Raw genomic sequence first — 26775 nt, forward strand, 5'->3', positions numbered from 1 at the left:
CCCCTCGACCCCAGCCCTGCCCCCTAGTTATGTTGTTCTCTAGTTGTGTTATCCAATGAGCGTATCTCCCTTCCTGCCTCTGAACATTTTAGCTGAGGTTTGCTCAATTCTGGCTACAGCTCAGGGTGGATCTGCCCATTCATTATCTTCTCACTCCTCCTCCCTCCTTGCTCCAGGCTCAGGACTGTCCTTCCAGAGCACGTGAGCGGTTTTCAAGCTGCTTCAGAGGGACTGCTCCTCCTGGCACAACTGTCTGCTGGTCTTTAGGGAGGAGAGAAAAAAAAAAAAAAGACAAAAAATGAAGAGCCTGGAATTCAAGGGTCCTGGGCTAGCTCTTTCAAACCTCCCCCCACGCCCCTAAACACACACATACCTCCCTTATCAACAGGTAGATGCCACTTCTAGTTCCAGATATCTCCAGTCCCTTCTGGGCTTGAACAAATTGTAGATTACAGACGAATAAATGGAGATCACAGTGGCACCTTTGGGTTCTTAATGTGCTAATGTTTTAGCCCAAAGAACGTCCATACGTGCCAGAAAGTGCTGATTCCCCCAGCCTTTCCAAGAGACAGCCCATGCTGGCATCTGATCCTTTTCTATTGCTTGGGACTTAGGTGTGTGAAATGGCTGCTGCCTCAGATCTAGCTGGGAGGTTCTTTGTTATGTGACCAAAGTACAGGCCAGAGACTGTACCTTAATGAGAGCAGCCTGATTCTTTGAGGCCACGGCTGACCCTGGCTATCTACAGCGAAGGAAGGGAGGGAAGGCCGCGCTATCTGTGGGAATTTCTTCAGTGTTCCAGGCTATCTTTACTGCCCTTGGATGCTACTTACAAGGGCTAGTTGCTTTCTTTTTTCTTTTTTGCCTTGAGATCTTTTTGACTACTTCTGGACTGTCACCAGTCTCTGATTCCTACAAACTTTTGAGCTAGACCTTGGATGCACTTATTTCATTTTCCATTGGACAATAGAAGCACCTTCCTTATTAGGATCAACAGTCAGATCACAGGCTCTCTACCCGTCTGGGCTTCTTGGGAGGGTCACTTCATACTTCTGCAGGCAACCTAGTTTCTCTTAACCTGGTTAGCCCGTGCCTCTGAGGGCAGAGCCAGGGAGGCCTGACTGCTCACCAGGCCTGCTGACCAAACTTACCTCCTTAGTAGGAGGCTGTGGCTTCTGGAACTTGGGGAGTCTCAGGATGAAGCTGACCAGTCTTCTGAGGGGACCTTCGTTGTCAGGACATGCTCTCCCAGCTCCGATTCTGTAGTCGGCTTTTGAAGGAGACGCCCTCTCTTTCGGAGAGACAAGGAAAGCACCAGTGCTCCGGGTGGTGAGGCAGCCACTTCTGGCATCCAGACATCTCAAGAGACCTGACACTGCTTGGCAGAAAGAGAGGGCTCTGTGTGGGGTAGACGCCCCTCCTCTGTGATGCCCTTCCTCTCCCCTCTTGCCTCTTACCACTAGTAAGCCTTTTTCTGCCTTTATACTACAGAAGGGTGGTAACAACTAACTTTCAGAAGTTCTTTTCAAGTTGCAAAGTTCTTTTCACACATGTTCCTCATTACGAGTCCTGGGAGATAGTGGGATTTGTACCTCCACCTCAGAGATGCCACCGAAGGAATTGGAGTAGTTTCCCTTGGAACATACAATTGGAAAGTGGTAGAGCCGGGACTTGGGATTTGGGATTCAGTGTGCCTCGACTTCCCTAATAGTGGGGCCCCCTTTCGTCTGTTTGTTAAAGGAATGAACGCGCAAAGCCAACAGCCAGTGGCCCAAATACAGACCCTCTGGCATTCCGCATCACTGGGACCCTCTGCTTCTGGTTTCTGTCCTCTCTCTTACCCTCCCCTCCCAGCCTCATTCTTGACCACCTTTCCTTCTGCCTGTGGAGACCATGGCAGCTATGACTGCTTTGTCCCTACTCTGTATGGGCCGAGAGTTTGCTGATATCTGCATGCCATTAATTTTGTAGGAACCTGAAAGTCATGATGGCTAGGAAATGAAAGTAAAAGAGAGTGGACCCCGGGATCCCTCTAGACCAGTGGTTCCCAACGTGGGGCACACGTCCCACAGGGGGGCAGTTTGAGTTTTTAAGGGGGGCAATTCGAGAATGAGTTAGTAACAGTGAATTTTTTTGCATTTTTTATGGTTCTAGGGGCCTCATATACAGTATATAAATATATATTGTGACATATTTATGCATTTCAGTTCTCTTATATGTTTTGAAACTTTATTTGCTATTTTTTCATATCACTTCATATTATTATTTTTCTTAACAATTTCTTAGTGATTTCTTCCTCAGTACGTCAACTGTCCTTTCGTTCTTTTATTTTTTTCTTTCATGGATGCCATGTTCTTTGGAAGCTTGTTTAGAGCACATTAATGGCCTTTTAGGCTTCTGCCACATGGACAGGAGTTCACTTTCTGAATAATAAGAATTAGCCCTAGCTGGTTTGGCTCAGTGGATGGAGGGTCGGCCTGCAGCCTGAAGGGTCCCAGGTTCGATTCCGGTCAAGGGCATGTACCTGGGTTGCGGGCACATCCCCAGTCGGGGGTGTGCAGGAGGCAGCTGATCGATGCTTCTCTCTCATCGATGTTTCTAACTCTCTATCCCTCTCCCTTCCTCTCTGTAAAAAATCAATAAAATATATTTAAAAAAAAAGAATTATATGTCACAGGGTAGGGGCATCAGGATTTCAGAGATGCTTAGGTGGGGCAAGGCCAAAAAAAGGTGAGGAGCCACCTAGACAGAGTTAAGGGCATGGGGAACCAGCAGAGCTGGCCTCTGCTTAGCCCCCTGACTCCCCTTTGGTGCTGCTTACTGCTTGTAAGTGGGAAGAATGTAGCTCCCCACCAAGAGCTCTTTTCACTAGAATTTACATGGAAAGAGAACAATGTTTACATAAATTTAATTCAGCCTCAACAAGCAAGTACTCCTTAGAAAGAACTTTCTTCTTCTAACCCTTGCCCTGTAAACAGAGAGGTAGTGTGATGGGGTGAAAGGCACGAGAGCTTTAGAGTAGTCAGACCTTGGAATTGTATGTTCCAAGGCAAACTACTTCAGGTCCATCTGGACTCCCCCACTCACCAGTTGCATGGCCTTGGGCTTGTTACTTGACTTTGCTGAGCCTGTGTTTCTCCTAGGATAATGGGGATACAAAATATCCTGCAGACTCGGAAACAAGAGGTAAAGGAGCTAGTCCAGTCCCTGGCACAGAGTAGATACTCAACAAAATAACAAATTTGTGGGTCCACAGGGTTGTTTTTTTAATCCTCACCCCAGGATATGTTTTTTTCATGGATCCCAGAGAGAGGAAAGGAGAGGGGAGAGAGAAACATTGATGTGAGAGAGAAACATCAATTGGTTGCCTCTAGAAGGAGCCCTGACTGGGACCAAAGCTGCAACCTGGGTAAGTGCTCTGACCAGGAATCAGACCTGTGACCCTTCAGTGCGTGGGACAACACTCTAACCAGCTGAGCCATACCAGCCAGGACAGGTCCATGGGATTTTGAAGGTACATGATAATTCATCCCTATGATTCTTTTTTTTTTTAAAATTATTTTATTGATTTTTTACAGAGAGGAAGGGAGAGAGATGGAGAGTTAGAAACATCGATCAGCCGCCTCTTGCACATCTCCCACCGGGGATGTGACCGCAACCCAGGTACATGCCCTTGACCGGAATCGAACCTGGGACCTTTCAGTCCGCAGGCCGACGCTCTATCCAGTGAGCCAAACCGGTTTTGGCCCCTATGATTCTGATTCAACATTTTTAACAAGTTTCGCTGTGATGCTAATCCTTTGCTGGACGGTTTCACATATTTTCTTGTTTCATAGATATTAAACAGAACTGCTGTGGGTTGTATTTTCGTTTTACCAAATACAGTGTTAACTAAGACCATGCTTATGTTTCTCCCACTGGGGTTCTCGGATCCTACTGGGGTCATGTGCTGTGGATACTCAGAGCCATAGACCAGATGGGGTCTTGCATCTTGTAGGCACTTCAGTCTTACTCAGTTTTTGTTTTGTTTATTTATTAATTTGGGAGAGAGAGAGAGAAACATGAGTTTGTTGTTCCACTTGTTTATGCATTCATTGGTTGATTCTTGTATGTGCCCTGACCAGGGATCGAACCCCAACCTTGGCACAGTGGGATGCTGCTCTAACTAAGTGAGCTACCCAGCCAGGACCAATCTTACTCAGTTTTAAACATTTTCATATTAAAACAGTCCCGGATCTATTACAAATTGGAATGCAAAGTTTGCATGAATATAGCTACAACAGGAAACTTGAGGACAATATTTTGGTTACAGCAGACTTCTTTGGATTCAGTTCCCAGATTCCTAGAATTTGGCATTTTCCCCCCTAACTTGAGTGTGGGTTACATTTATTGAGGCCATTTGAGAAGGACTGCTTCCAGTAGGATTTGTAAATTAGGATGGCCCCAAATCCAGGTAAGAGTGCCGTGAAGAGCCTTGGCAGCGGAGAATTAGAATATTTCTTAGGGTGTCCTCTGCATTAATAGCCTGCTATAATAAGAGATTCATTTTCAGAGTGACTGTCCCCATCTCCTGTATATGGAAACAACAACCAAGTAAAAGCTAAACTGTTTGAGCTTTATTTCCTACTAGAGGCCCAGTGCATGAAATTTGTGCACAGGTAGCGTCCCTAGTGGCTGCCAGCTGCCAGATGGGGCCTCCCTTCACCCTGCTGCCTGCTGCCGCCGCCACCGCCACCAGCTGGGTCAGGGCTGTGGGCAGTTGGCCACCCGGCCCTACCCCCTGGTCAAACTCCTGGTTGAGGGGACAATTTGCATATTAGGCTTTTATTATACAGGATGTGCCAGACACTCCAGAGCCATTCCCATGTATTGACTCCTTTGATCTTCACAATAGCCCCAGGAGGAAGATACTCCATTTAATCCCCATGTTATCGTGGGGAACTCCACAGTAAGTGGCAGAGCAGCGGACAGAACCAAAAGTCTGTGCTGGAATTCCTGTGCAGCTCAGCCCGTCCTTGCCCCACCTCTGTGTGTTCTTCCCTTTGCCTGGAAGGCTCTTCTCCACTTCACCTGCCTGGGAGCCCCATCTCCCTCCTTTCTCAATGTTCAGCTAGAATGTCACTTCCTCTATGAAGCCTTCCGTCCCTGAGATAGGCTGAGGGCTTTCTTCCTCCCTTTGCTTTCCTCCGGTTGCACCTTGTCTACCTCCTGTCCTGTGTGGAGCCCTGTAGGGGCACTGATCATGTCAAGTTTTTATCAGTGTGTTCAGTCCTGCCAAGGTGCTCAGCATTGTAACTTCCACTGTGGCTGTTTAAGGGCAGACATTCCCATCTGCCCCTGAAGCAAATGCCTACCCATTTCACTTAACACACTTCCTAAGTTCACACGTCTTGGATGTAGCGACCTGGAATTCACACTCATCCATCTGATCCCAAAGCCCGTACTGTTTTTTCAGGCCATCCACCAGAAAGTGGCTCACAGGTAGAAGAGCAAACAGGTAAATAGGATGAGTGTTAGGTGTAGATGATCGAGGAGATGGGGAGGAGGTGGGGACAGGTCACAAACTAAATTCCAGAAAGTGGGGCTTTCCAGACCTCATTGCCAGTGAACGGTTTCACAGGAGAAGGCTGGCATGGCTTTGGCTGTCCACAGTCCTCTTGACTCACTTCTACAGCATGTGCTTCTGCAGCTGCATGTGGTGAGGCAGCAGGGACCCCGGGCCAGGACTTAGCAAGGGTCAGTGGACGTGAATTTAACTCTGGTCTGTGGGTGCTACTCTGTACATCTGCATAAGGCTCATTCTTGAGAGGTTGGACTTAAGAAAGTGGCACCCAGGTAAGGGGGAGGATGGAGATTGACTGTAAAAGGAAACATGGGGATTTTTTTTAGTTAATGGAAATGTTGGTATCTTGATGGTGGTGGTGATTACCTGGTTATATACATTTGTCAAAATTCATTGAACCATACACAAAATAGAAGCACATTCATTGTATTTAAAATATACTAAATAATGTTTTAAAATGTACTCATGGGAACGTAAACTCTTCCAGGAAATAGAATACTTCTTAACTCATTATATAAAACTAGCATTATTGCCAAAACCGGTTTGGCTCAGTGGATCGAGCGTCGGCCTGCGGACTGAAAGGTCCCAGGTTCGTTTCCAGTCAAGGGCATGTACCCGGGTTGCGGGCACATCCCCAGTAGGAGATGTGCAGGAGGCGGCTGATCGATGTTTCTCTTTCATCGATGTTTCTAACTCTCTCTCTCCCTTCCTCTCTGTAAAAAAATCAATAAAATATTTAAAAAAAAAAAATAAAAATAAAACTAGCATTATTTTGATACCAAAACTAGGCAAAGGTATTAAAGTTCCAACTACTTAAAAAAAAAAAGTGGCACCAGCAGCTGTAACCTACCGGTGTGGCCTTTAAACTCCCCTGCTATGTACCTGCAGGATTTGGGTATTATTCTCTGCTCACCTAGACCATATATGTGTGTGTGTGTGTGTGTGTGTGTCTATATATAGATATACTTCAAAATTCATGCACACGGAGGTGGGGGTGGGGCGCTCAGCCCAGCCTGCATCCTCTCACAGTCTGGGACTCTTGGGGGATGCCCACCTGCTGGCTTAGGCCTGCTCCCTGAGAACAGATGATTTAAAAGTAATAATCATATCCTTGGGTAAGGATTTTTTTAAAAGGTAGTGGTCGCATGAAAATCTACTGCCAGCAGGGCTGAAGGGACTGGGGGACTCTGGCAGCAGGCGCATCTGCTGCCCCCCTGGCGGGGCTGAGGGGACTGGGTGCCACCATCTTTGTGAGGGCATGATGGTCAATTAGCATATTACCTCTTTATTATATAGAATATATTTGTATATATTGATTGATTTCAGAGAGGAAGGGAGAAAGAGAGAGAGATAGAAACTTTAATGATGAGAGACAATCACTGATCGGCTGCCACTTGCACGCCCCCTACTGAGGATTGATCCTGAAACTCGGGCATGTTCTATTCCTGACCAGGAATAGAACCAGGAATAGAACTATGACCTCCTTATTTATAGGTAGATGCTCAACTACTGAGCCATGCTGTCTGGGCTGCTCACCTTGACTATTGCCAGGGCTCCCACCAAACCTTATCTACTTACCCCTCAGCCTAGCTCCCTATAAAATTAACTCATCTTTATGAACATGAGTTTACGGTAACTAGAGTCTCTGCATCTTTTTTTGTCACAAGATGAGCTGCTGCCTCTTTTTTTTTGTTAATCCTCACCTGAGGATATGTTTTTATTGATTTTAGAGAGAAGGGAAGGGAGAGAAAAACATCATTGTGAAAGAGAAACATCGATTGGTTGCCTCCTGTACATGCCCCAACCTAGGTATGTGCCCTGAGAATAAAACCTGCAACCTTTTGGTATACAGGATGACACTCCAACTCAAACCAACTGAGCCACCTGGCCAGGGCTGCCTTTTTTTTTTTTTAATGAATAATAGTTTAATTTCAGAATACTTTTAGAAAAGTTATGAAAGTAATACAGTTTTCTCATAAACTCCTATGTCCAGTTTCCACTATTATTAACATCTTACATTAGTATTGTACATTTGTCACAACTGATGAACCAATGTTGATACATTATTAGTTAAAGTCCATACTTTATTCAGATTTCCTTAGTTTTTATCTAATGTCCTTTTTCTGTCCAGGGTTCATGACATTTAACTGTCATATCTCCTTAGGTTCCTCTTGGCTGTGACAGTTTCTTAGACTTATTGTTTTGTTTTAATATTTGTATTGATTTTTAGAGACAGAGGAAGTGAGAGGGGGAGAGAGAAACATCAATGTGAGAGCGCAACTTCATCAATCAGCTGCCTCTTGCATGCCCTGCACCAAGGATCGAGCCCACAACCTGGGCCTGTACCCTGACCTGGAATTGAACCAGCAGCCTTTTGGTGCACGGGAGGTCCAGCCAACTGGGCCACACCGGCCAGGGTGATTTTCCTTGTTTTTTTATGACCTCGACAGTTTTGAGGAGTACTAGTCAGGTGTCTGATACTTTTCTCACGATGACATTGGGTTACGACTGTGGGATTTTTGGGAGGAAGACCACAGGTAGAGTGCCATTCTCATCGCGTCCTGTCAAGGCCAAATACAATCAACATGCTTTATCACTGAATGTCAGCCTTAGTCACCTGCTGAAGTGGTGCTTGGCAGGTTGCCTCACTGCAAAGTTGCTGTCTCTCCTCCCCGTTTCCTACTGTCCTCTTTGGATGGAAGTCACTCTGCGTAGCCCACAGTTGACAAGTGGCGAGTTATGCTCCTCTCCTTAAGGGCAGAGTATTTCCATGGATTATTTGGAATTCTTGTACACAGAGGTTTGTCTGTTCTCCCGTTTGTTTATCCAGTTATTTACATCAGTATGGACTCATGGATATTTATTATACACTTGGGTTTATAATCCAATACTACTTTATTTTATTGCCCAAGTTGTCCCAGCTTTGATCACTGGGAAGTCTTTCAGGTCTCTTTGACTAACCCCTTCCATAGTGAGGGCTTTTGGTTTTCGTTTTTTGAGCACTTCCTTACTTTTCAGCACTATGAGATGATGCTCCAGGCTCACCTTGTATATTTCCTGCCCCAGTCTTAGAATTAGCTGTCTCTCTGAGGCCACTGCCTTTTAAGCAAACATTTCCTCTAGATATGTTAACATGGAGATATGTGGGTGGATTCAAGTTGTTTCTCCTCTTGATGGTTAGTCACAGTCACTGAAGACTCCAGTGCTGGGTAAGGTGGGGAGCTGCACCTGGGAAATCCACTATGTGCGCCCTGGCCGGGTGGCTCGGTTGGAGCATTCTCCCGTACACCAAAAGGTTGCGGGTTCGATTCCTGGTTGGGGTGCGTATAGGAGGCAACTGATCAATATTTCTCTCTTACAACACTATATCTCCCTCTCTCTCTCTTACCCCCTTCCCCCTCCCCTCCCCCACCCCTCCCTCTCTCTCTAAAGTCAATAAAAAAAACATATCCTCTGGTGAGGATTAAAATAAAAAAGAAATCCACTGTGTGAGAATGCTGGGAGTTGATCCCAATAGCAGTCTATTGCTTCTCTGCTCACCCATTCATACTTCTCATACCCCTGCCTAACGCTTTGATCCAGAAATGGCCAGATTTGGTGTTTACTCTGGAGTCTACTAACCAGTTGGGATGATGAGGTAATAATCGTTCTCTATTTCAGGCACTAAGTTCTCCAGCCAAACCTTCCAGGACTCTGGGTCTCATAAGAGAGTCCATGTAAGTCTGGGCCGGCATTCTTTCCCTGCCATTCAAAAATGGACCATCCCTTTGGGAGGGTTTGTTCAGGGCTTATGGCTCTAGGCAGGCTGTCACGGTGAGCTGTAATCCTGAATCATTGACTAGCTTAAATCCTTCTATTGTACTGTCATCCCTCTGAAGGCGAGCAACTTGAGCCCTACTGGAAACACTAAGTTGGAATCTTGACGGGAGTTGGTTTACAAGTCTCTTGCCTTCTATTCATAGCTCCGTGTGTGTCCCCTTCGGGGGGCCCTGTCAGGAGCACCCAGGCACAGGGGAGGGCGTGGGTGGCCTCTCTAACCCTGGCTTCTTTCCTAGTCATCAAATCGCTCTTTGAGCTACTTAGAAGACTGGTGATTAATGACACCAATTTCCAAACCTCTAGTATTTTCAGCTGGTTTTTAAAAGGAACCCTGGTTTCTTGGTCAGCTGCCCTAGTCCCGTCCCCTCCCCCTCTCCACAACTGAACTGCTTCTTCCCTTTCCTGAGTGAGGCTTTGAGATGAAAGGGAGGGCGTTTGGGCTTTACGATGCTTTGTTTTGGGGGGCACTTGTTTTAAGGGGCTACAGTTTGTGTGGTTCGGGGTTTCAACTCAGTGCTGTTTTTTTTGGATGGTGTCGTCTCTCCCTCCATTTTTGTGGCTTTGGAAGCCCGTCTTCAGAGAATACAAGGTTAGGGTTGTTGACAGGACACAGGATGTTAGGTATGATCTGGTCCTTTTTCTAGGACACTGGTGAAAGGTGTTTTAGACTGTTAGGGCTGCTATACCAAAATCCTGCAGACTGGGTGGCTTATAAACAAGGAAATTTATTTCTCCCAGTTCTGGCAACTGGAAGTCCAAGATCAGGGTGCCAGCATGGTCAGGTTCTGATGAAGGCCCTCTTCCGGTTGCAGACTGCCAACCTCACTGTGTCCTCACATGATGCAAGGGTCAAGGAATCTCTCTGGAGCCTCCTTTAAAAGGGCACTAATCCCAATCATGAGAGTCTCTACCCTCATGGCCTTATCTCCCAAAGGCACCACCTCTCAGTACCATCAGTTGGGGATTAGGATTTCAACGTGGATTTTAGGTGGACACAAACATTCAGACCATGGCAGTTGTCCAATTCAGAATTCTCTCCAGATGAGGGACACTGAAGAATGGAGTCCAGGGAAACTGGAAACAAAAGGAATTCGTGAATAGTACCTGAAGGTTTCGATTGAAGAATCCACTTCTTTCATAGGGACTTGGAGGGGCAGGGGCGTCCCTGCCCTTTGAACGTTCATTGAGTGCTTACTCTGAGCCAGGCCCTTTGCTGAGAGTCTTCCATGCATCCTCCTCCCAACAGCCCTGGGAGATGGGATACTATTCTCTCCATTGCGCGTGTGAGGAAATGGGTTCAGCGACACAACACAGGGTCACAAGGTGGCTCCAGGACTTGCAGTTTGTCTGACTCCAGCACTTGTGCTCTTCACCGGTGTGCAGAAGGAACCTATCTGGGATAGTGAGGCATCTCCTCTGCTGTACTGTCGCCCCTCTGCTGGGCAGTGGTTCTCTTTGGGGATCTGAACCGTCTGGCAGATGGGTATATATTTAAGCTTCCAACTGCCCCATTTACTTGCCAGACCTAACCAGGCCTATATTTCAGGCTCACTTCATCACTTTTTTATTCATTCATTTATTTATTTATTTATTTATTTATTTTAAAGGAGGGGTATTATTTTTTTAATTGATTTTAGAGAGAGGAAGGTAGAGAGGGAGAAAGAAACATCGATGACCCAGGCCTGTCTGGCTCCGTTTGGAGCATCGTCTGGTACACCAGAGGGTAGCAGGTTTGATTCTCATGATTTCCCGTCAGGGAACATGCCGGGTTGCAGGCTTGATCCCAAATAGGGGGCGTGTTTGAGGCAGCCTATGATATTCCACTTGAACCAGGCAGAACATACACCTCTTCCATGTGCCCTAACTAGGAATCAAATGTGCCAACTTCTGGTGTTCAGGATGATGCTCCAACCAACTGAGCCACACCGGCCAGGACGTTTCCATCACATTTATGAGCACCTACTGTGTGTCAGGCTTGATGTTATGTGTGCTGTTAAAACAAAAGAAACCCACATAGTCCAGCCTTCAAGAATTCTGTTTTGTGACCCTTTTCATCTGCAACAATGTCCTTAATTTCTCTCACCTTCTTGCTCCCAAACCTCCCAAGTTCTCCAGCCCCTCCACTCAGGAGAGTCTTTTGAAAATTTGGGGCCATGGAAGTAGAATGTGATTCATTCATTGGAATTTGTTCAGACCCATTCATTGCCTGATTTCTTCACCTGGCACCGTTCTACATTTTGTTCAGCAAAAGTTAAGAAAGAAAAAGTTGGCCTAAAATATTGTTCTTTGGCGCCCTGGCTCCTGAGAGCAGCCATTGTCCCTCAGATTTCACACTGGGAACTTTGGCCTCATTTGTCGTTTGGGCAGCCTCTGACCACAGTGTGTGTGGTAGCTGAGCAAGAGGAATTTGGTTTGCTGGTACCTGATACCCACTTCTCTTTCTCTGCTCCCCTCTCAAACACAACCTCTGCCTTCTGCTGTCTGTGTAGGAGCTGAGGGCAAAACAAAGAGGGCAGTGAAGTAAATTGGTTTTCTTGTAATTTTTGTTTTTTGTAGACAGGAAAGGGTTATGAGCGGCGTCTGTTGCAGTTGTTGGTATGAGTGGCTGGATGAGCAGGTGCTGCTGATGACACTGATCCTCGGCAGAGGTGCTTGGAGTTTTTCAGAGCCGGGGCAGCAGCAGAAGTAACAGCTGTCCTGGCCGGCACTCCTGGCCCCTACGAGTTCCTCCGAGACAGAGGGGAAGGTGGACCCTGCATTGATGAGAGTCCAGTTAGAACTGTCCTAATTAAATAGTAACTTCATGAGTAAAACAAGTACAGGATGGTTGTGAGGCTTGTGAATCAGCGAGGATCCTATGTCTGTCTGACTGGCTTTCACACGGCTTGTGCTCCAGCCTGGGACCATGGCAGGTATGGGTTGGGGCCAGGGAAGAACCTGTGCCGTTGCTGGCTCTCTTCTTAGCATTTCACTTGGCACTGGCAGGTGAAGAGTGGGGGGCGGGGGCGGATGTGAGACATCGCACAGCCTCAGTTCCATCCTCTCCATGCCCTGTAGCTGGACGTGTGTGTTGATTTGTGCTGCAGAAAATGCCACATTTCAAATTGAGCTTTTGCTTGAGGTGTCATAGAGTGGCCCTAGTTGGAACCAGAAAATTTGCCACAGCCTTGCTGACTGAGCTGTGCCGAGTCAGAGACCAGGACCTCTAGGGAGAACAATCCCTTGGGAATATCATTATTAGGCCTCGGGCCCTGGTGCCTCTTACACTCAGTAGGCAGGACAAGCCTTGCTGGGACAACTGCAGGCTGTCCCCTGTCTGACTGGCCTTCCTCCCTAATCTGTTACCAGATGCCTGGCTCCTCTCTTGTCCACCAGGACCAGTGAGTGAGAGTCCTAGAGCAGCCCACGAATCCTGGGGACCTTCTGTGGACAGTACGGGTAGATCACACTGACCAAGCTGTGTCAGCAACTACGTGGAGATGTCCCTCCCAGCAGTCTTCCTCCCTGTGGGTGCAGGAGGAGAGGGAACAGGGGTTGGAGGTTTCCATCCGTGGCGTGAAGTTAGTGCTGACTCTGCTTCTCTCAGCCTCCCCGGGGAACCCATCTGTTGTCGAGAGCTGAGAAAGCAGCTTGGAGCTCAGGGAACGATTTTGTGGTGTTCTTGCTGGGGCAGGGCATCTGGAAGCTGGGGATCAGCCCCTCAAGACGCCTTCACCTAACCCAGCTTAGCATCAGTCCTGAGTGGCCCATCAGGCCTTCCCGCACCAAGGAAGGGGCTGCAGAAGCAGCTGTGCTCTGTCCTGGCTGACTCCTGGCAGAGCTCTAGGTTCAGCCTGGACATTGTGGTGAAGGACCACTTGGACATGGGAATGCAGGATGTAAGCTTCCTGGTGTTCCTGCATACTGGTCCCTGTTGCAGGCATTGGTGCCTCAGCTCTGTGGACTCCACCGGGGGCTTTGATGTGTTATCTAGTGCAAGTTCAGGCACTCAGTCTCAGAAGAGTCTTATCATTGGGAGGGAAGTGAGAGGCAACCGATCCCAGTTAAGAGAACTGGGAGGCTGGGAGACGATTCAAGGGCCTGCCCTGTGGTAGGGGACCCAGCTCACTCATGGTCCCCCTCTGGAATGATTTACTTCCCTTCCCCCTGGAAAGAGAGTCGTCTTGCTGTGGCTGTGTAAGGACAGCACCCCTTCCTCTCCTGCTGCCATTTTCCCTAAGCCCCCTATGTCCTGGTAGGATGAGGAGCCCCAGCCCTGGCTTGGTACACCCCATTAGAGTGCCTCTTAAATCTCAACCTGACTTCCAGGGCCAGCCTTCCTCTGTTATACTTTCCAGGGGGGACATAGGTCCTATGGAAAAACCCTCATTTTTTTCATATTTAAAGGACACATTTTATTAAAGCTTACATAGAAGGTGGCAGCCCCGTTCCTCTTAGTGGCTGGAATGGTATTAGTAATATTCTTGGGTTTTCTATGTCTGATGGGGGAGTTAAGAGTCCTGAGCTTGGGCTCTGCCACCATCTGGCTGTGACCCTAAGCAGCTCACCTGGCCTCACCTTATCTCCTCCTCTGTCGTGGGAAGAGGAAGATTAGGTCTTCAAGGACCTTTTTTAGTGAATCAAAACTAGTTAGCTTCTTAGTGTAAGAAACCTGCCCCTCGTTGGAACCTTACCTTCAGCCCAGTACTACGCTGTGTGCTGTTTCATTTAACCTTCCCCACAACCCTGTGTGATTGGCGATACCGTTTTATAGAGAAGGGACTGAAGCTGACAGCAGTTGCTCGTCTGATTTGGCCAAGGTCACCTGGCTAATACACGGTAGAGCCAGGCTTTAACCAAACCCAGTGCAGTCTCCCAAGTCCTAACCTGCTAGTTGTGCTGAGGAACAGCGAGTGGATACTTCATGTGGCTCAGGGGTTGTGTTGCTTCAGCTTCTTCTTTCCTCGGGGTCTGCAACCAGCTAGGGGCCTGGGTAGTCCTGCTGTGGGTCTGCCCTCTGGTCCTGTGTGCGGTGTGGTGATTCCTTTGAGGAAGAGCTGTGGGTAAATCATCCCCCAGCTGATCTGAGCTTTTACATGTCTTCCGCCTCCGCCTTTGAAGCGGATCACCTCTCCTGTGTCCCGTGTTTCCTTCTCTTTAGCTAACAACTTGCTTCTGCTTATCATCTCCTCTAGCCCAGTGCTTGTGTTGTTAAGTATTCAGGAATGCGTTTTTCCAGAGTAAAGTGCAGCTGAAGAGTCACTGGCCAGAGCCGCCTCCAGGGCAGGCTGGGCAAGGTCACTTGGCTCTCATTGCCCGCCCCTACGCCCCTTTCCAGCTAACCTTGAGAGAGTGAGGCTCCAACCCAGCCTCTGGTCAGCAGAGTCTGATTGGTTTTCCTAATCAGCTCACCATCCAAGCTGTGCTGGGACTGTCGGAGGAAGTCGCTGAAGCAAACAGGAAGCGTGAGAGACACCCCTCAGCTGGAATTGCTCACCCTTTCACCAGGAAGGACACAAAGCATGAAGTGGCTGACTTCATGGGCTAGAGAAGAGACTCCACCTCTAGAGATTCTGATTCCGATGGTCAGGGTTACTTTTTTTTTTTTTAATATATTTTATTGATTTTTTACAGAGAGGAAGGGAGAGGGATAGAGAGTTAGAAACATCGATGAGAGAGAAAGTCTGCAGGCAGACGCTCTATCCACTGATCCAAACGGGTCAGGGCCAGGGTTACTTTCTTAAAGCCCAGGGCGATTCTAATGAAAAAAGTTTGAGACCCACTAACTTGTAGTATCCAGAGCAGAGGAAACCACAGCAAGGAAGAGTAGCGTCCTGCTTTTCCTTTCTCTTTCCCACCCGTGGCCGCAGAACTGGCTGGGCATCTGCCCTTTCATATGCATCGTGGTAAAAGGTGTAGCAGACCCCTTAGTGCTTGCATTCATCCTCATTCCCGGTGAAGAAGTGAGGTTAGGATAGTGTTCGTTATCTGTGGCCTCTAAACAAGCCATGGTTCTGATTGGGAGGGTGGGGAAAGCAGGTCACGGCAAAGAGGTCTTTGTCATGGGTCCACAGCTGTACCCATTTCAGCAGCTTCATGAAAATATCCATGAGTGCCCTAGCCAGTTTGTCTCCGTGGATAGAGCATGGCTCATGGACTGAAGGGTCCCGGGTTCGATTCCAGTCAAGGGCATGAACCTTGGTTGCAGGCTCAACTGTGTGCGGGAGGCAACCAATCTATGTTGCTCCCTCACATAGATGTTTCTCTCCCCTTCCCTTCCACTTAAAAAAAAAAAATCAATGGGAAAATATCTTCATGTGAAGATTAACAAAAAAAGAAAGAAAATATTCAGGAGGAAATTTATCCTACTCATGTATTTTTCTTGGTGTTGAATAAACTTTTGTTTTTTTAAAAATATCTTTGGCCCATTCTGTATCTTATAAGAAACTTTAGCCACAACTTGATCTCTTAAAGAGAATCTGACTTTTGTCTGAAGGAAGACATTTACTGTGCCATTTTGGTTATAATTCCATCAGCTGATGGCACCCATGGATGATTCTTGCCACTGGTTCAGGAGGACGGATTCCCACAGTGAGATTCCCTCCCCTAGGCGGCAGTCCAGATCCACGCAGGACTTCACCTGCTCCGGAGTCCGGAGAGGAGGGCATAACGCTTCCCGGGGCTCTGGGTGTGGCCCTCTCCTATCTTAGACACCCCCTGTCTGGATGCGCCCTTCATGGCAAAATCAGCCGCTTCCATGCTTTCCCGTCTGGCAGGGTTCTCCGACTCTGTTCATGTGATCACCAAGCGGGGCCAAGAAAACCACGAGGCAGCAGGCCATAAAAAGTGCTGGGTGTGCCTACTGAGGTGTCTCTGGCCTGGACGGCAGGACCAGCATCCAGGCAGAACATACACCAGCCAGTTCGTGCCAGGCGGAGCACCTGTAGCACTTGAAAACATACAGAGCCCGGGCACGCCTCCAAACCCTCACCGGAACCTCCGGGGGCTGGCTGCACATGTGGTTTTGATGCGCAGACAGAGTTGAGAACCATTGCATAAGCGTTACTTGCCTGTCCTCTGACTTGTTAAAAAATCAGATTCTGCCCTCGCTGGTTTGGCTCAGTGGATAGAGCATCAGCCTGCAGACTGAAGGGTCCCGGGTTCGATTCTGGTCAAGGGCACAGGCCAGAGTTGTGGGCTCGGTCCCTAGTGTGGGGCGTGCAGAGGGCAGCCAGTCAATGATTTTCTCTCATCATTGATGTTACTGTCTCCCTCTCCATTCCTCTCTTTCCCTCTCCCTTCCTCTCTGAAATCAATAAAAAAAATTTTTAAAAAATACTGCAAGCATTTTTAAAAAAAATCAGATTCTGTGGGCAGATTTGGAAAGCCACTGGTTGGACAGGGACAAAACTTACATATCACCTCTATTTTTCTTGTAGGTGCTGGTAGCCAGGGCCCCAACTCTGTGGGGTTTTGTTTTGTTGATTTTTGGAATCAGAGACTTCATTATCTGGTTCCCTCCCCCACTCGTTCATACCTCCTTCTCTAGTGCCCCAGCCACACTGCTGGTTGGCCAAGATTCTGTCACGTGAATTCATGGTAATAACCAACTTGTAATTCCATCGTGGTTTCCCTCTGTTGCTGTGGCCCTGAGTGGCTCCTTCCTCTGTTGGGAGTACTCAGGGGAGGGAGGATCACCGTGATTGCTGGAGCCAGACCCTGCGGGGCCAGCAAAGCTGCTGCCACCAGAAGCGTGTCTCATTCACCCAGCCCCCCAAAACCCAACACGAGGGGGGCATTGTCTCCATCTTTCTTCCCAGCAGGGAGAATGGTGGGCATTGTCTCCATCTGTCTTCCTAGCAGGGAGAATGGCGGGGAGGCAAATGAGCGTGCAGGCAACCTAGGTTTGTGGAGGAGGCTCTGTCATCTGTATGCTGGGTGCCTTGAGCAGGGCATTTAACACCTGAAGGTCAGGCTGTTCATCCGAAAAGCCTTTGTCTTAAAGGTTAGAGTAGACAATGGTTGTGCAAGTGCTCAGTAAATGTTAGCTGTCTCTGAGAACTGTTTCATTTGGTAAGCACTCTGAATTCCCAGTATGTACATAGGCATCGTGAGGAAGGCATCTCAGAGAAGCCAGAAGCACAACTCTGTCTCAAGGGCCAGAGAGTCTTGCAAAACCATTGATGGGAGCGAGAAGAGAAGGCACCTTAAACTATAAAATATTTCAAAACTGGCACTTCTTGTCCCTAATTGAGATTCCCTCCCTCCACCCTTCATTCTTCCTTCCTTGTCCTCTTGGGAAAGAGGTGGCCCCATTTCAAGCCTCTTTTCCTTTGGTGCTGCCCAGAAGGGAAGCCCTTGTTCCTGGTTAGTGAATCATTCTTCCTGACGCTCACTTTTTAAACATGTTGCTGGGAGAACTTGGATGTGAAAAGCGATTTGAGGTTGCACAAAGCAAACCCTTTGCTGTCAGCTTCTCACACCGTGTAGACCACTGCTTCCTACAAACACCCTCTCTCGTGTACACCCCCGTCCTACCCTGACTGCACGGGAATGTACTCCCCTTGCTCAGGGGGCAGGGCAGGGCAGGGCTTCCATGGGATCCTGTTCCAGAGACCCCTCCTGCATACACTCCATTCATCCAAATCCTTCCTTTGCAACTTGAGTTCAGATTCTGTGTGCAGTGTTCAGGACATGATATCTACTCACAGCACTTCTTTGTAAAGCACTGTGTACCTCTTCTAGAGGCTTCTGAAGATAGGCTCCTCACCCTTTGCCGTTCCAAAACTTAAAAAAAGAAAGCTTACACCTCCCAAGCTATCACAGCCCGAGTGACTAAGATGTCCTTGCTGGAACACCAGCTGCTGGGGGTGCAGGTCTTGGTGTCCCGTGTTTGTCTCCGCCCTCCCACAACTCCCCCTTGTTCTTCCTCTGCGTCACCTTTTTTCTCTGCCGGTAGAGAATGGAACTGAGGTCTCTATTTAAAAGAGAAGTTTGGCAGCCTGTTCTGACCGCCAGCAGAGCTCTGGCTTTGGTGTGTGTTTGGTTTTTTAATGTGTGTGAAACTCTGGCCCATAAAAATGAGAGAACTGTGGGAAGAGGCTCAGGGTGAGACTTGGATTCCAGTGCACAGTCTAGCCTTAGACTGAGAAAGTTGGTCAGTCCTTCTGAAGATGGCAGGACAAAATGACTATTTTAATAACTTGCACTTGGCCAGGCCCTGGTCCCTGAACGCCCACAAGGTTGAGGAACTTTCTCCCGGGACTCCCCGTGCCCTGCTTGGCTTCCCTCTGGCTTTGCCCAGAGGTGGGCTGTGATTTTAGCTACCAGACTACAAGTTCATTGTTTGTTGACCTAGACCAGTGATGGCGAACCCTTTGAGCTCGGCGTGTCAGCATTTTGAAAAACCCTAACTTAACTTTGGTGCCGTGTCACATATAGAAATTTTTTGATATTTGCAACCATAGTAAAACTAAGACTTATATTTTTGATATTTATTTTATATATTTAAATGCTATTTAACCAAGAAAAATCAACCAAAAAAATGAGTTTGCGTGTCACCTCTGACACGCGTGTCATAGGTTCGCCATCACTGACCTAGATCCTAGTGTCTTCCTGGGCAGTTTTTTTGGTACCCAAAGAGTGTGTTGATTCCACCGTCGCCAGGCTGACATGTGCCCATTCTCCTGTGTGTGTCTATCTGTATGTGAATGTACACATTTGGGATAGGGAAGTGAGTGTGTTTGCTCAGAAGCATGAGCCTAAAGTTGGGAGACCACTTTTCTCTTTACCACTCAGATGGTTGTAGAGCAAATACATGTGTGGTACAGCCTAGTCAGGGCTCTTCTCCTAACTTCTGGGGGCGGAAGCCAGGTCAGTAGGGAGGGCAGAGGGAGAGACCTGTGATTTAAGAAGGGCTCAGTGCACAGTAGTCTCTGGACTAACCTAGTATTTCTGGTTTCTCCCTTGCAGTTGGAGGCCCCCCTTCCCACTAAGTGCCTCTTTGCTTAGCACCGGCCCCTGCCCTCACGCTCACTGGTACCGCTACAGCAGGACGGGCCATGGCGGGTCGGGGAGGTGCAGCACGACCCAATGGACCAGCTGCTGGGAACAAGATCTGTCAGTTTAAGCTGGTCCTGCTGGGGGAGTCTGCAGTGGGCAAATCCAGCCTTGTCCTCCGCTTTGTCAAGGGACAGTTCCACGAGTACCAGGAGAGCACAATTGGAGGTGAGTGGACGCAAGGGAGCAGGGGTGGCCACAGGAGGGCCAAAGAGATGCCTTGGCCCTGAGAAGGAAGCTGCCTGCCCAGAGAGACTAAACACACCTGGGGAGGGGGCAGCACCTTTCCTCATCTGGGTCCTGAAACAAATTCCAACAGCTGGCCTCCATGCCTAAGTCCCAAGAAGCTTCTAGTGAGAATTAGCTGGCAGTCAAAACTGACCTCCTCTCCTGGTTCTGCCTCTTTATTATTTGCGTGGCTTTGGCGAAGACCCTTCCACAGACCCAGCCTCTGGGAAGGGAGAGGCTGAGTCTGGATTCTTGTGGGTTCTTCTTACTTCGCCAGGCCGTGCATCTGCCCGGCCTCTCCCACTTTCCAAAATGGGGAAATGGCCTGGTGAGTGGCTGGCATTTCTGAAGCTGACCTTTACTCTTTCTGAGTGAAGAGCCTCTTTGATTTCCCAGTGGTCAGCATTTAGGTTGTAAAGGTCTGAACTCAGCCTCTTGCCTTGTAGCCAGTACAAACCTTGAGGGGCCAGGGCCGACCTTGGGCTTGAGTCATCTTTTCTCTACCCTCTTGGTTGGTAGGAGGTTTCCAGGCAGCTGGAAACAAAATGGGCCGTGTCAGCAGTCTTCTGCTGCCTCCTCAGCACTCGAGTCAGGAGCCGGAGAGGGGAAGTGGGATGATGCCCCGTGTCTTCAGAGAGGGGCGGGGAGGCAGACAGGAGAGCAGGCTTTAAAAAAACAGAGTCCTCTGGGATCCTCTGATGGGTCCCGGGGCCACGGGGACTCCCACCGGCCTGTCCCAGCTCTGGGACTTCCCCTTGAAGCATATACACACGTGCTGCATGTTCCCCTGCCTCCTCAGGACAAAGATAGGGTCAGGTGTTACCTGAAGGTCAAGCCACACGGTGGTCAATCAGGAGTGGGTCCGGGTCCGAGCCGGGGGTTGTGGCTAGCCCAGTGCACCTGGGTGGCGGGGCTGTTAGGAAGCTGGCCTCCCAGCCTCCTCCGGGCAGGGGAACAGCGTGTATCCCAGGCGTCCCCAGCACAGCTAAGTGTGTGTGTCCTCAGGAAACAAGGCCAGTGACACCCCTGGGCTGGAGCAAACAGGGACTCGGGAGGTTTCCAGCTGGACTGTTCTCTCTGAGGGGAGGGAGGGGGAGGAAGGAGGCGGGTGGGGCTGGCCCACCCTGCTGAGCTTAGAGTCAGGTTTCCCCTGGGCTTCTGTCTCCTGCCCCCTGTATTCCTCTTCAGAGAGCGCCCCTGAAATGGCGAGGTGCAAGCAGGCTTTCCTTCTGCCCTTGCCCAGCATGCTCTCTAAAGCCTGTACATTCTGCACGTGTACGAAAAGACCAACTCCGCCTGTGCTCGCAGGCTGCTTTCCTGTGCCCAGCTCAGCAGAAGGCTTTTGAGTGCCAGAACCCCGGATGCAACAGTGGAGATATGTGGGGATGGCTTCCCAGCTCCTCCTTGCCTGGTAACACCACCTTCCCTCTTACAGCGGCCTTCCTCACACAGACTGTCTGCTTGGACGACACAACAGTCAAGTTTGAGATCTGGGACACAGCTGGACAGGAGCGGTATCACAGCCTTGCCCCCATGTACTATCGGGGGGCCCAGGCTGCCATCGTGGTCTACGACATCACCAACACAGTAAAGATTTTTCCCTTACTTCTCGATCCTTGTTTCTGGACGGGGTCTGGGCAGATTTCCTCCGTTGTTTGGGTGTCTCGCCAGATCCTTCAGGCTGGTGACCATGTGGACACCTGGCTCTGCCATCCGGAGCTTCTCTAGTGCGTGGCCGGGGCAGAATGCCTCCTCTGTCCCTTTGACATTCCGGCCCTGTTTCCCCAGGATACGTTTGCACGGGCCAAGAACTGGGTGAAGGAGTTACAGAGGCAGGCCAGTCCCAACATCGTCATCGCCCTGGCGGGTAACAAGGCAGACCTGGCCAACAAGAGAGCCGTGGAATTCCAGGTGTGGGGGCTGGACAGGACACGGGGGAGGAGTAAGCCAGCTGCATGGCTTTCCCCAGGCTACTCGGGTTTCAGGAAGGGTGACATTGGGAAGCAGCAGGGCTGCTTTTATCTGCTGTCCTCTGTGACTCGAGCCTGGGCTGAAAGGAATTGCCTCTCCTTGTTTCTTGGCAGTAGGGTATGTGTGCATATGGATAGCTAAAGTTTCTGCTTATTTTTCTGTAAACTTTTAAATGAAATTTACTGTAAAAGAAATACTTTTTTCACGTAATTCATGCACATAGTAAAATTTAAATAGTACAAGAAGGTATATAGAACTAAATTTGTCTCTAACCTAGAAACTCAGTCTCCCTTCCCCCAAGTTCCTCAGTTTCTGGTCTTTCCAGAAATATGTGCAATGTGTGCAAATCCCTTTTTACATAGATGGGGATGTGTTTTACATACTGTGTGTTTAATTTTTTTACCAGTCCCAAATTAAGGTTGTTTGTAATAGCAAAAGACTGGAAACAATGCTGTCAATATGTACATACTTCTGTGCTTTGTGGTTTTTTTAATGGATTTTTATTGATTTCAGAGAGGAAGGGAAAGGGAGAGATAGAAACATCAATGATGAGAGAGAATCATTGGCTGCCTCCTGCACTGGGTATTGAGCCCGCAACCCAGGCATGTGCCTTGACTGGGAATCGAACCGTGACCTCCTGATTCATGGGTGGACGCTCAACCACTGAGCCACGCCAGCTGGGCCATACTTCTTTGTTCAAATGTGCAACTGTATTTGTAGGGTAACTTTCTAGAAGTATTTCTTAGCCTAGTGATTTTAAAGAGCGAGAGGGTAGAATGGGCATAGGGACACCTGGTAAAACATCGGCCAATGTTTGTGAGCTGAGAGGTGCTGTATCTGAAGTGGGGAACGGTGTATGGTGCCCGTGTCTCAGAGGAACCCAGAGTGGAAGGCTACAGGCCTGAAAACCCTGCATTGTCTCTATTGTGTACAAGGCACTGTAACCAGGGAAGATTTTTTATTCTGGGCCCCAGCCCCTGCCAACTCAACATCCTCAACATTTTCCTCCCGCCCACTTTCTCACCTCCATCCAAATCAGGAAGCACAAGCCTATGCAGACGACAACAGTTTGCTGTTCATGGAGACATCAGCAAAGACAGCAATGAACGTGAATGAAATTTTCATGGCAATAGGTAAGGTGCCTCTCCTCTCCTTCTCTCATTGAGTTATAGCACTGGGCTGCTGTTCTGTAGTATGTCTGTGGAGTCCCTTCACCGACGGATCTTCTGCTGTTTTCAGTATTCTGATAAAATCTTTTTCTTTTTCATCTAACTCAGATATAGGTAGTTCATCCCAGAAGTTTCTAAAACTTGGCCTAAAGTCTCAACATTTCACTTCCTTACTGTTAAGCTTACCACCCACCTGAAACCTGATATCACTAGCCTACCCACTACTGAGGATTTTTTAGCCCATTTAGCTCTGAAGTCAACCTGCTTGGTTCAAGTTCTAGCTCTTCCACGTAGAACTCTGGTCTTCAGCAAGTCACTTAACCTCTCTTTGCCTCAGTTTCCTGGAACACTCAGCATGTACCTGTCACATAGAAGTGAAACCCTCAATATGCCGGATTCTGCTCAAGTGGACTTGGGAGACAGTGTTAGAGGACCCCCACAAACACATTTTTCCTTCTCTCCCAAACAGCTAAGAAGCTCCCCAAGAATGAGCCCCAGAATAAATGAAATTTTCATGGCAATAGCTAAGAAGCTCCCCAAGAATGAGCCCCAGAATGCAGCTGGTGCTCCGGACCGGAACTGAGGTGTGGACCTCCAGAGAACAACCCAGCCAGCCGGAGCCAGTGCTGCAGCAACTGAGCCCCCCTTGCCTGCCCACCGCCCCCACCTCCTCCGCCTGAACAACCTGACTGGAATCCACTCTAACCAATCGCACTTAACTACTCGGGCCACCAAGGGGGGAGGGAGCAGGGGGAGGGGGTCCACCATGATTTCTCCATATAATTTTGTTCATAGGCCGGAGTGAGTTATTCCACCTGCACCTTTCTGTAAAAATACTAATTCAATTTTAAGTCTTAGGTCACTTTTTTAATATATATGATCCCTTCCCACTACCTGCCCTTTCTGCTGTTCTCCCACTCTCCCTTCGTAACCACATGCTCCTGTTTCCCCCGCCCTTATATATGGGGAGGCAGGGGTTGGAGCAGTAACCCTTTTTCCTCTTGCTGATTAATCGGGCTCAGCAAGAGCATCCATATCCTTACTGTTTGGCGTGTGCTTGGTTCTGGGCCATGGGGCAGGCCCTAGGGGCTAGGGAAGGGAGAGACAGCTCTTCCCTTAGCTGGCTGGCTAGCATCAGGCTGCAGTCCCCCTTTCACCCCTGACACACAGCTGGGAGAGAAACCACAGCATTATTGTGACAGCCATGAACCCATTGCCTACAGCCCACCCCATCCCCCTCATCCTTGGTCACCCTGACCTCTGGCTCTGAGCCCTGTTCTGACCAAATCACGATGATGAGTATTTGGGGGTGGGTGGGTAAGGGGGGAGTGGGCGGGAATGGAACCAACTTTTTCTGTATTTTGTATTGTATGTTTTCTTCAACATGTAACCAATCAGTATCTTGTCAATATAGTCAGCCAATGGATTGACCTCCTGCTTGTCTTGTCTTTCTCTGGCAGAATTTATCAGGCTACATCCTCTCTAGCTTACTTGAAGTTAATTTAAAATGGACCATTGAATCTTGTTAAACAGAAGCTGACCCCTCACTCCCAGTGAGGTGGTACTGGTGTCTCGGTAACCAAGAAAAAGAGGCCCTTACTGTTATCCGTACTAATGGCATGGGAGTGAAGAGTGACCTGGAACTGAATCTCATCAAGTTTGAAGTTGCATTTTCCTCTCCCTGACCACTTCTAGAATATATTGGGGTGATTGTGCAGTCCAGATTTGAATGTATTTGGTCTCAAATCAAAACAACATGCACACACAAAAAACACACAAAAGAAAACAAAAATAGTTGGTCTCTGAAACACCAGAAACAAGCTCTTTGGGGTTTGGGGTTAATCTGTATCAGGACTGAGGGACTGGGTCCTCTACCCTCTTTCCTGAAGAGGAACACCAATGACCTGGAACTTTGGACTGATTGTAAGGCCGAGACAATAGCCTCACACCAGGTCCAAGCCATCTGGTCCGTGGTCTCTAGTAGGCCCCCTGCTGGTTCTGGAACTAGGGGACGCTTGGGCCCTCCTGGCTCCCTGCTGCTCCCTGCTGGCGCTGCTGCTCTCAGCCCCCAAGGGCTATCGGTCCAAACAGCCCTGCTGAGTAGGACCACACCGCACCCCCCATCTCCCAGCTTCTCCCAGCACCACCACTTGGAGGTGCCTTCCCCTACCTTCATCAAACTACCTCTGACCCCAACCCCAAGAAGAGACCACGGGCACTAAGGCTGCTGCTCACTATGGCGGTTGTTTTATTGGGTCAGGCTAAGTTGGAACCCTTAGGGCGGTGACTCTTGAGTTTCGAGGAGTGTCCCGTTTGGGCTTCAGCGGAAGGCAGCGCCCCGCACTGGCCTCGGATACACAGCTGGCCCGAGGGTGTTAAGCAGCAGGTCATGCCGGCGGGATCCAGGTTCGGCGGTAGTAGCATTTGGCGGTGCAACTTCTGCTCCATGCGGTAGCCGCTCCCATCTGAGCCGTAGCTCTCCTTTTGCCGCTGGCCCGTCACCGTCAGGCACTGGCCGTCCACTTGCACCACCAGCTCCTCCGGGTTGAAGCCCTGGGCATCCATCTTCACCTTGAAACCGTTCCCTACGTGGACATTGCTCCGCACAGCTGACACATCGTCCTCGAGCCGCTGGACCGGCAGCGTGGCCACCTGGCTCTTCCGCCCAGTGCGGGCTATGCTGGGAGACCGGGACGCCACCTGGCTCCCCTTGGGGGGACTGCTACCGACCCGCTGCATCCGAGTGAGCAACCGCTGTCCGAGGGCACGAGGCTCTGAGTCTAGTGCTCGGCGCTCTGCTCGCGCAGGGGCGGGACCCAAGAGCGGAGGGTCCTCCTGCGCCCCACCCAGCTCCGCTCCGGCTCCGCAGCTCTGCTCCGTTCAGCGTTCAGCGGGACGCCCTTCCCTTCTGCAGAGTCAGAGTTCAGGGTCCGCTGTGCACTTCCCACCTCCGCGGTCAGCTTGTCATTCGCCCTGGCACGCCCGCTGCTGCTTTTATCCTGGGTCCTTTCTTGGGCCCCTCCCACCTCCGTCACAGGGTCCAACTGGATATGATGGAGGAGGCCGGAGCCATTACCAATGGGCCCATTATCAGGGCAGGGTGGAGATGACATCGAGCCATCGGGACACGCCTTCCCAGACTGGAGTGTGAATACAGGGTAATCCATTTTCCATGTTCGGAACGTCCTGCCTTTCTCTGACGAGGCACAATCCTGTGACACACTGGAGACTGGGAGGTGGACACATCGCTCTGGCTTCCTCCATCCATCCTGGGCCTCCTGTGCTGCAGGTGTGGGCTGGGCTCAGGGACCACAACGGTTAAGATGCGGCCCTCAAGGTTCCCAGGATGTTGGAGGGCTGTTCCCAAACACAGGGGGAAACTCCCGCCCTCCTCGGCCTCTACTTCGTCCCCACCGTGGCAGCCTTGTCGTGACCGCGACCGTGCCTCTGGTACTCATCACTTTTATAATAAACCCTTTTTATGAAAGTATAAGGGACATACAGAAAAGTGCACAAAAGGGTACAGTTGCATGATCCCAACAGGTCAAGATATAGAACCGCTGCTGCTTAATCTCCGTGGCTGACGTCTGTCTCCGGAGACATGTGGGACAGGGACAGGGTAGGGGTGGGGGTGGGGGGGATGTGCGGGGCAGCCAACTCGACCTCAGTCCTTGGGCCTGCACTTCACCTGCGGGGCTTGGGAGGAGGGCAGAGCCCCCGAATCCCCCCACCAGATCCTCAAGAGGACAGCGATCTTAACAGCCCTGGAGGCCTTCAAGAGAGAGGAACAGTGAGGAGGAATCCATCTGGGGTGCTGGTTCGGGCCTCACTTGGCTGTCTGGGACCCAGAGACGGGATAGAAAAGTCTGGAAGGTGGAGGCGAAGGGAGCAGCGGTGGAAGACTACAACTCCCATCAAGCTCTGGGTCGGGGACGCCTGCGTACTGCGCGCCCGTTGCCCATGCGGCCCTAGGGCAGGGAGCGCCGC

General features: G+C 49.5%; 3 protein-coding genes across 3 annotated transcripts in view; 2 read left to right on the top strand and 1 right to left on the bottom strand.

Annotated features, from left to right (window-relative positions):
* The window catches only part of RAB5C (RAB5C, member RAS oncogene family), a 24932-nt gene extending 713 nt beyond the window's left edge, over nt 1-24219 (top strand). The window contains exons 2-6 of the mRNA XM_006779452.2: nt 19334-19588; nt 21084-21235; nt 21437-21559; nt 22659-22752; nt 23313-24219. Of these exons, the coding sequence (XP_006779515.2) occupies nt 19423-19588; nt 21084-21235; nt 21437-21559; nt 22659-22752; nt 23313-23371 (594 nt within the window). The 5' untranslated portion in view covers nt 19334-19422 and the 3' untranslated portion in view covers nt 23372-24219. The remainder of the gene's footprint in view (nt 1-19333; nt 19589-21083; nt 21236-21436; nt 21560-22658; nt 22753-23312) is intronic.
* A 797-nt stretch (nt 24220-25016) lies between these two features.
* Nucleotides 25017-26769, bottom strand: HSPB9 (heat shock protein family B (small) member 9). The gene has a single exon (XM_006776642.2). The coding sequence runs from the start codon at nt 25525-25527 to the stop codon at nt 25045-25047; it is 483 nt and encodes a 160-aa protein (XP_006776705.1). The 5' UTR covers nt 25528-26769; the 3' UTR covers nt 25017-25044.
* KAT2A (K(lysine) acetyltransferase 2A) overlaps nt 26112-26775 on the top strand; it is an 8518-nt gene continuing 7854 nt past the window's right edge. The window contains exon 1 of the mRNA XM_006776733.2: nt 26112-26238. Within this exon, the coding sequence (XP_006776796.1) occupies nt 26112-26238 (127 nt within the window). The remainder of the gene's footprint in view (nt 26239-26775) is intronic.

Source organism: Myotis davidii, unplaced genomic scaffold (genome assembly GCF_000327345.1).
Source record: "Myotis davidii unplaced genomic scaffold, ASM32734v1 scaffold69, whole genome shotgun sequence".
Taxonomy (NCBI): Eukaryota; Metazoa; Chordata; class Mammalia; order Chiroptera; family Vespertilionidae; genus Myotis; species Myotis davidii.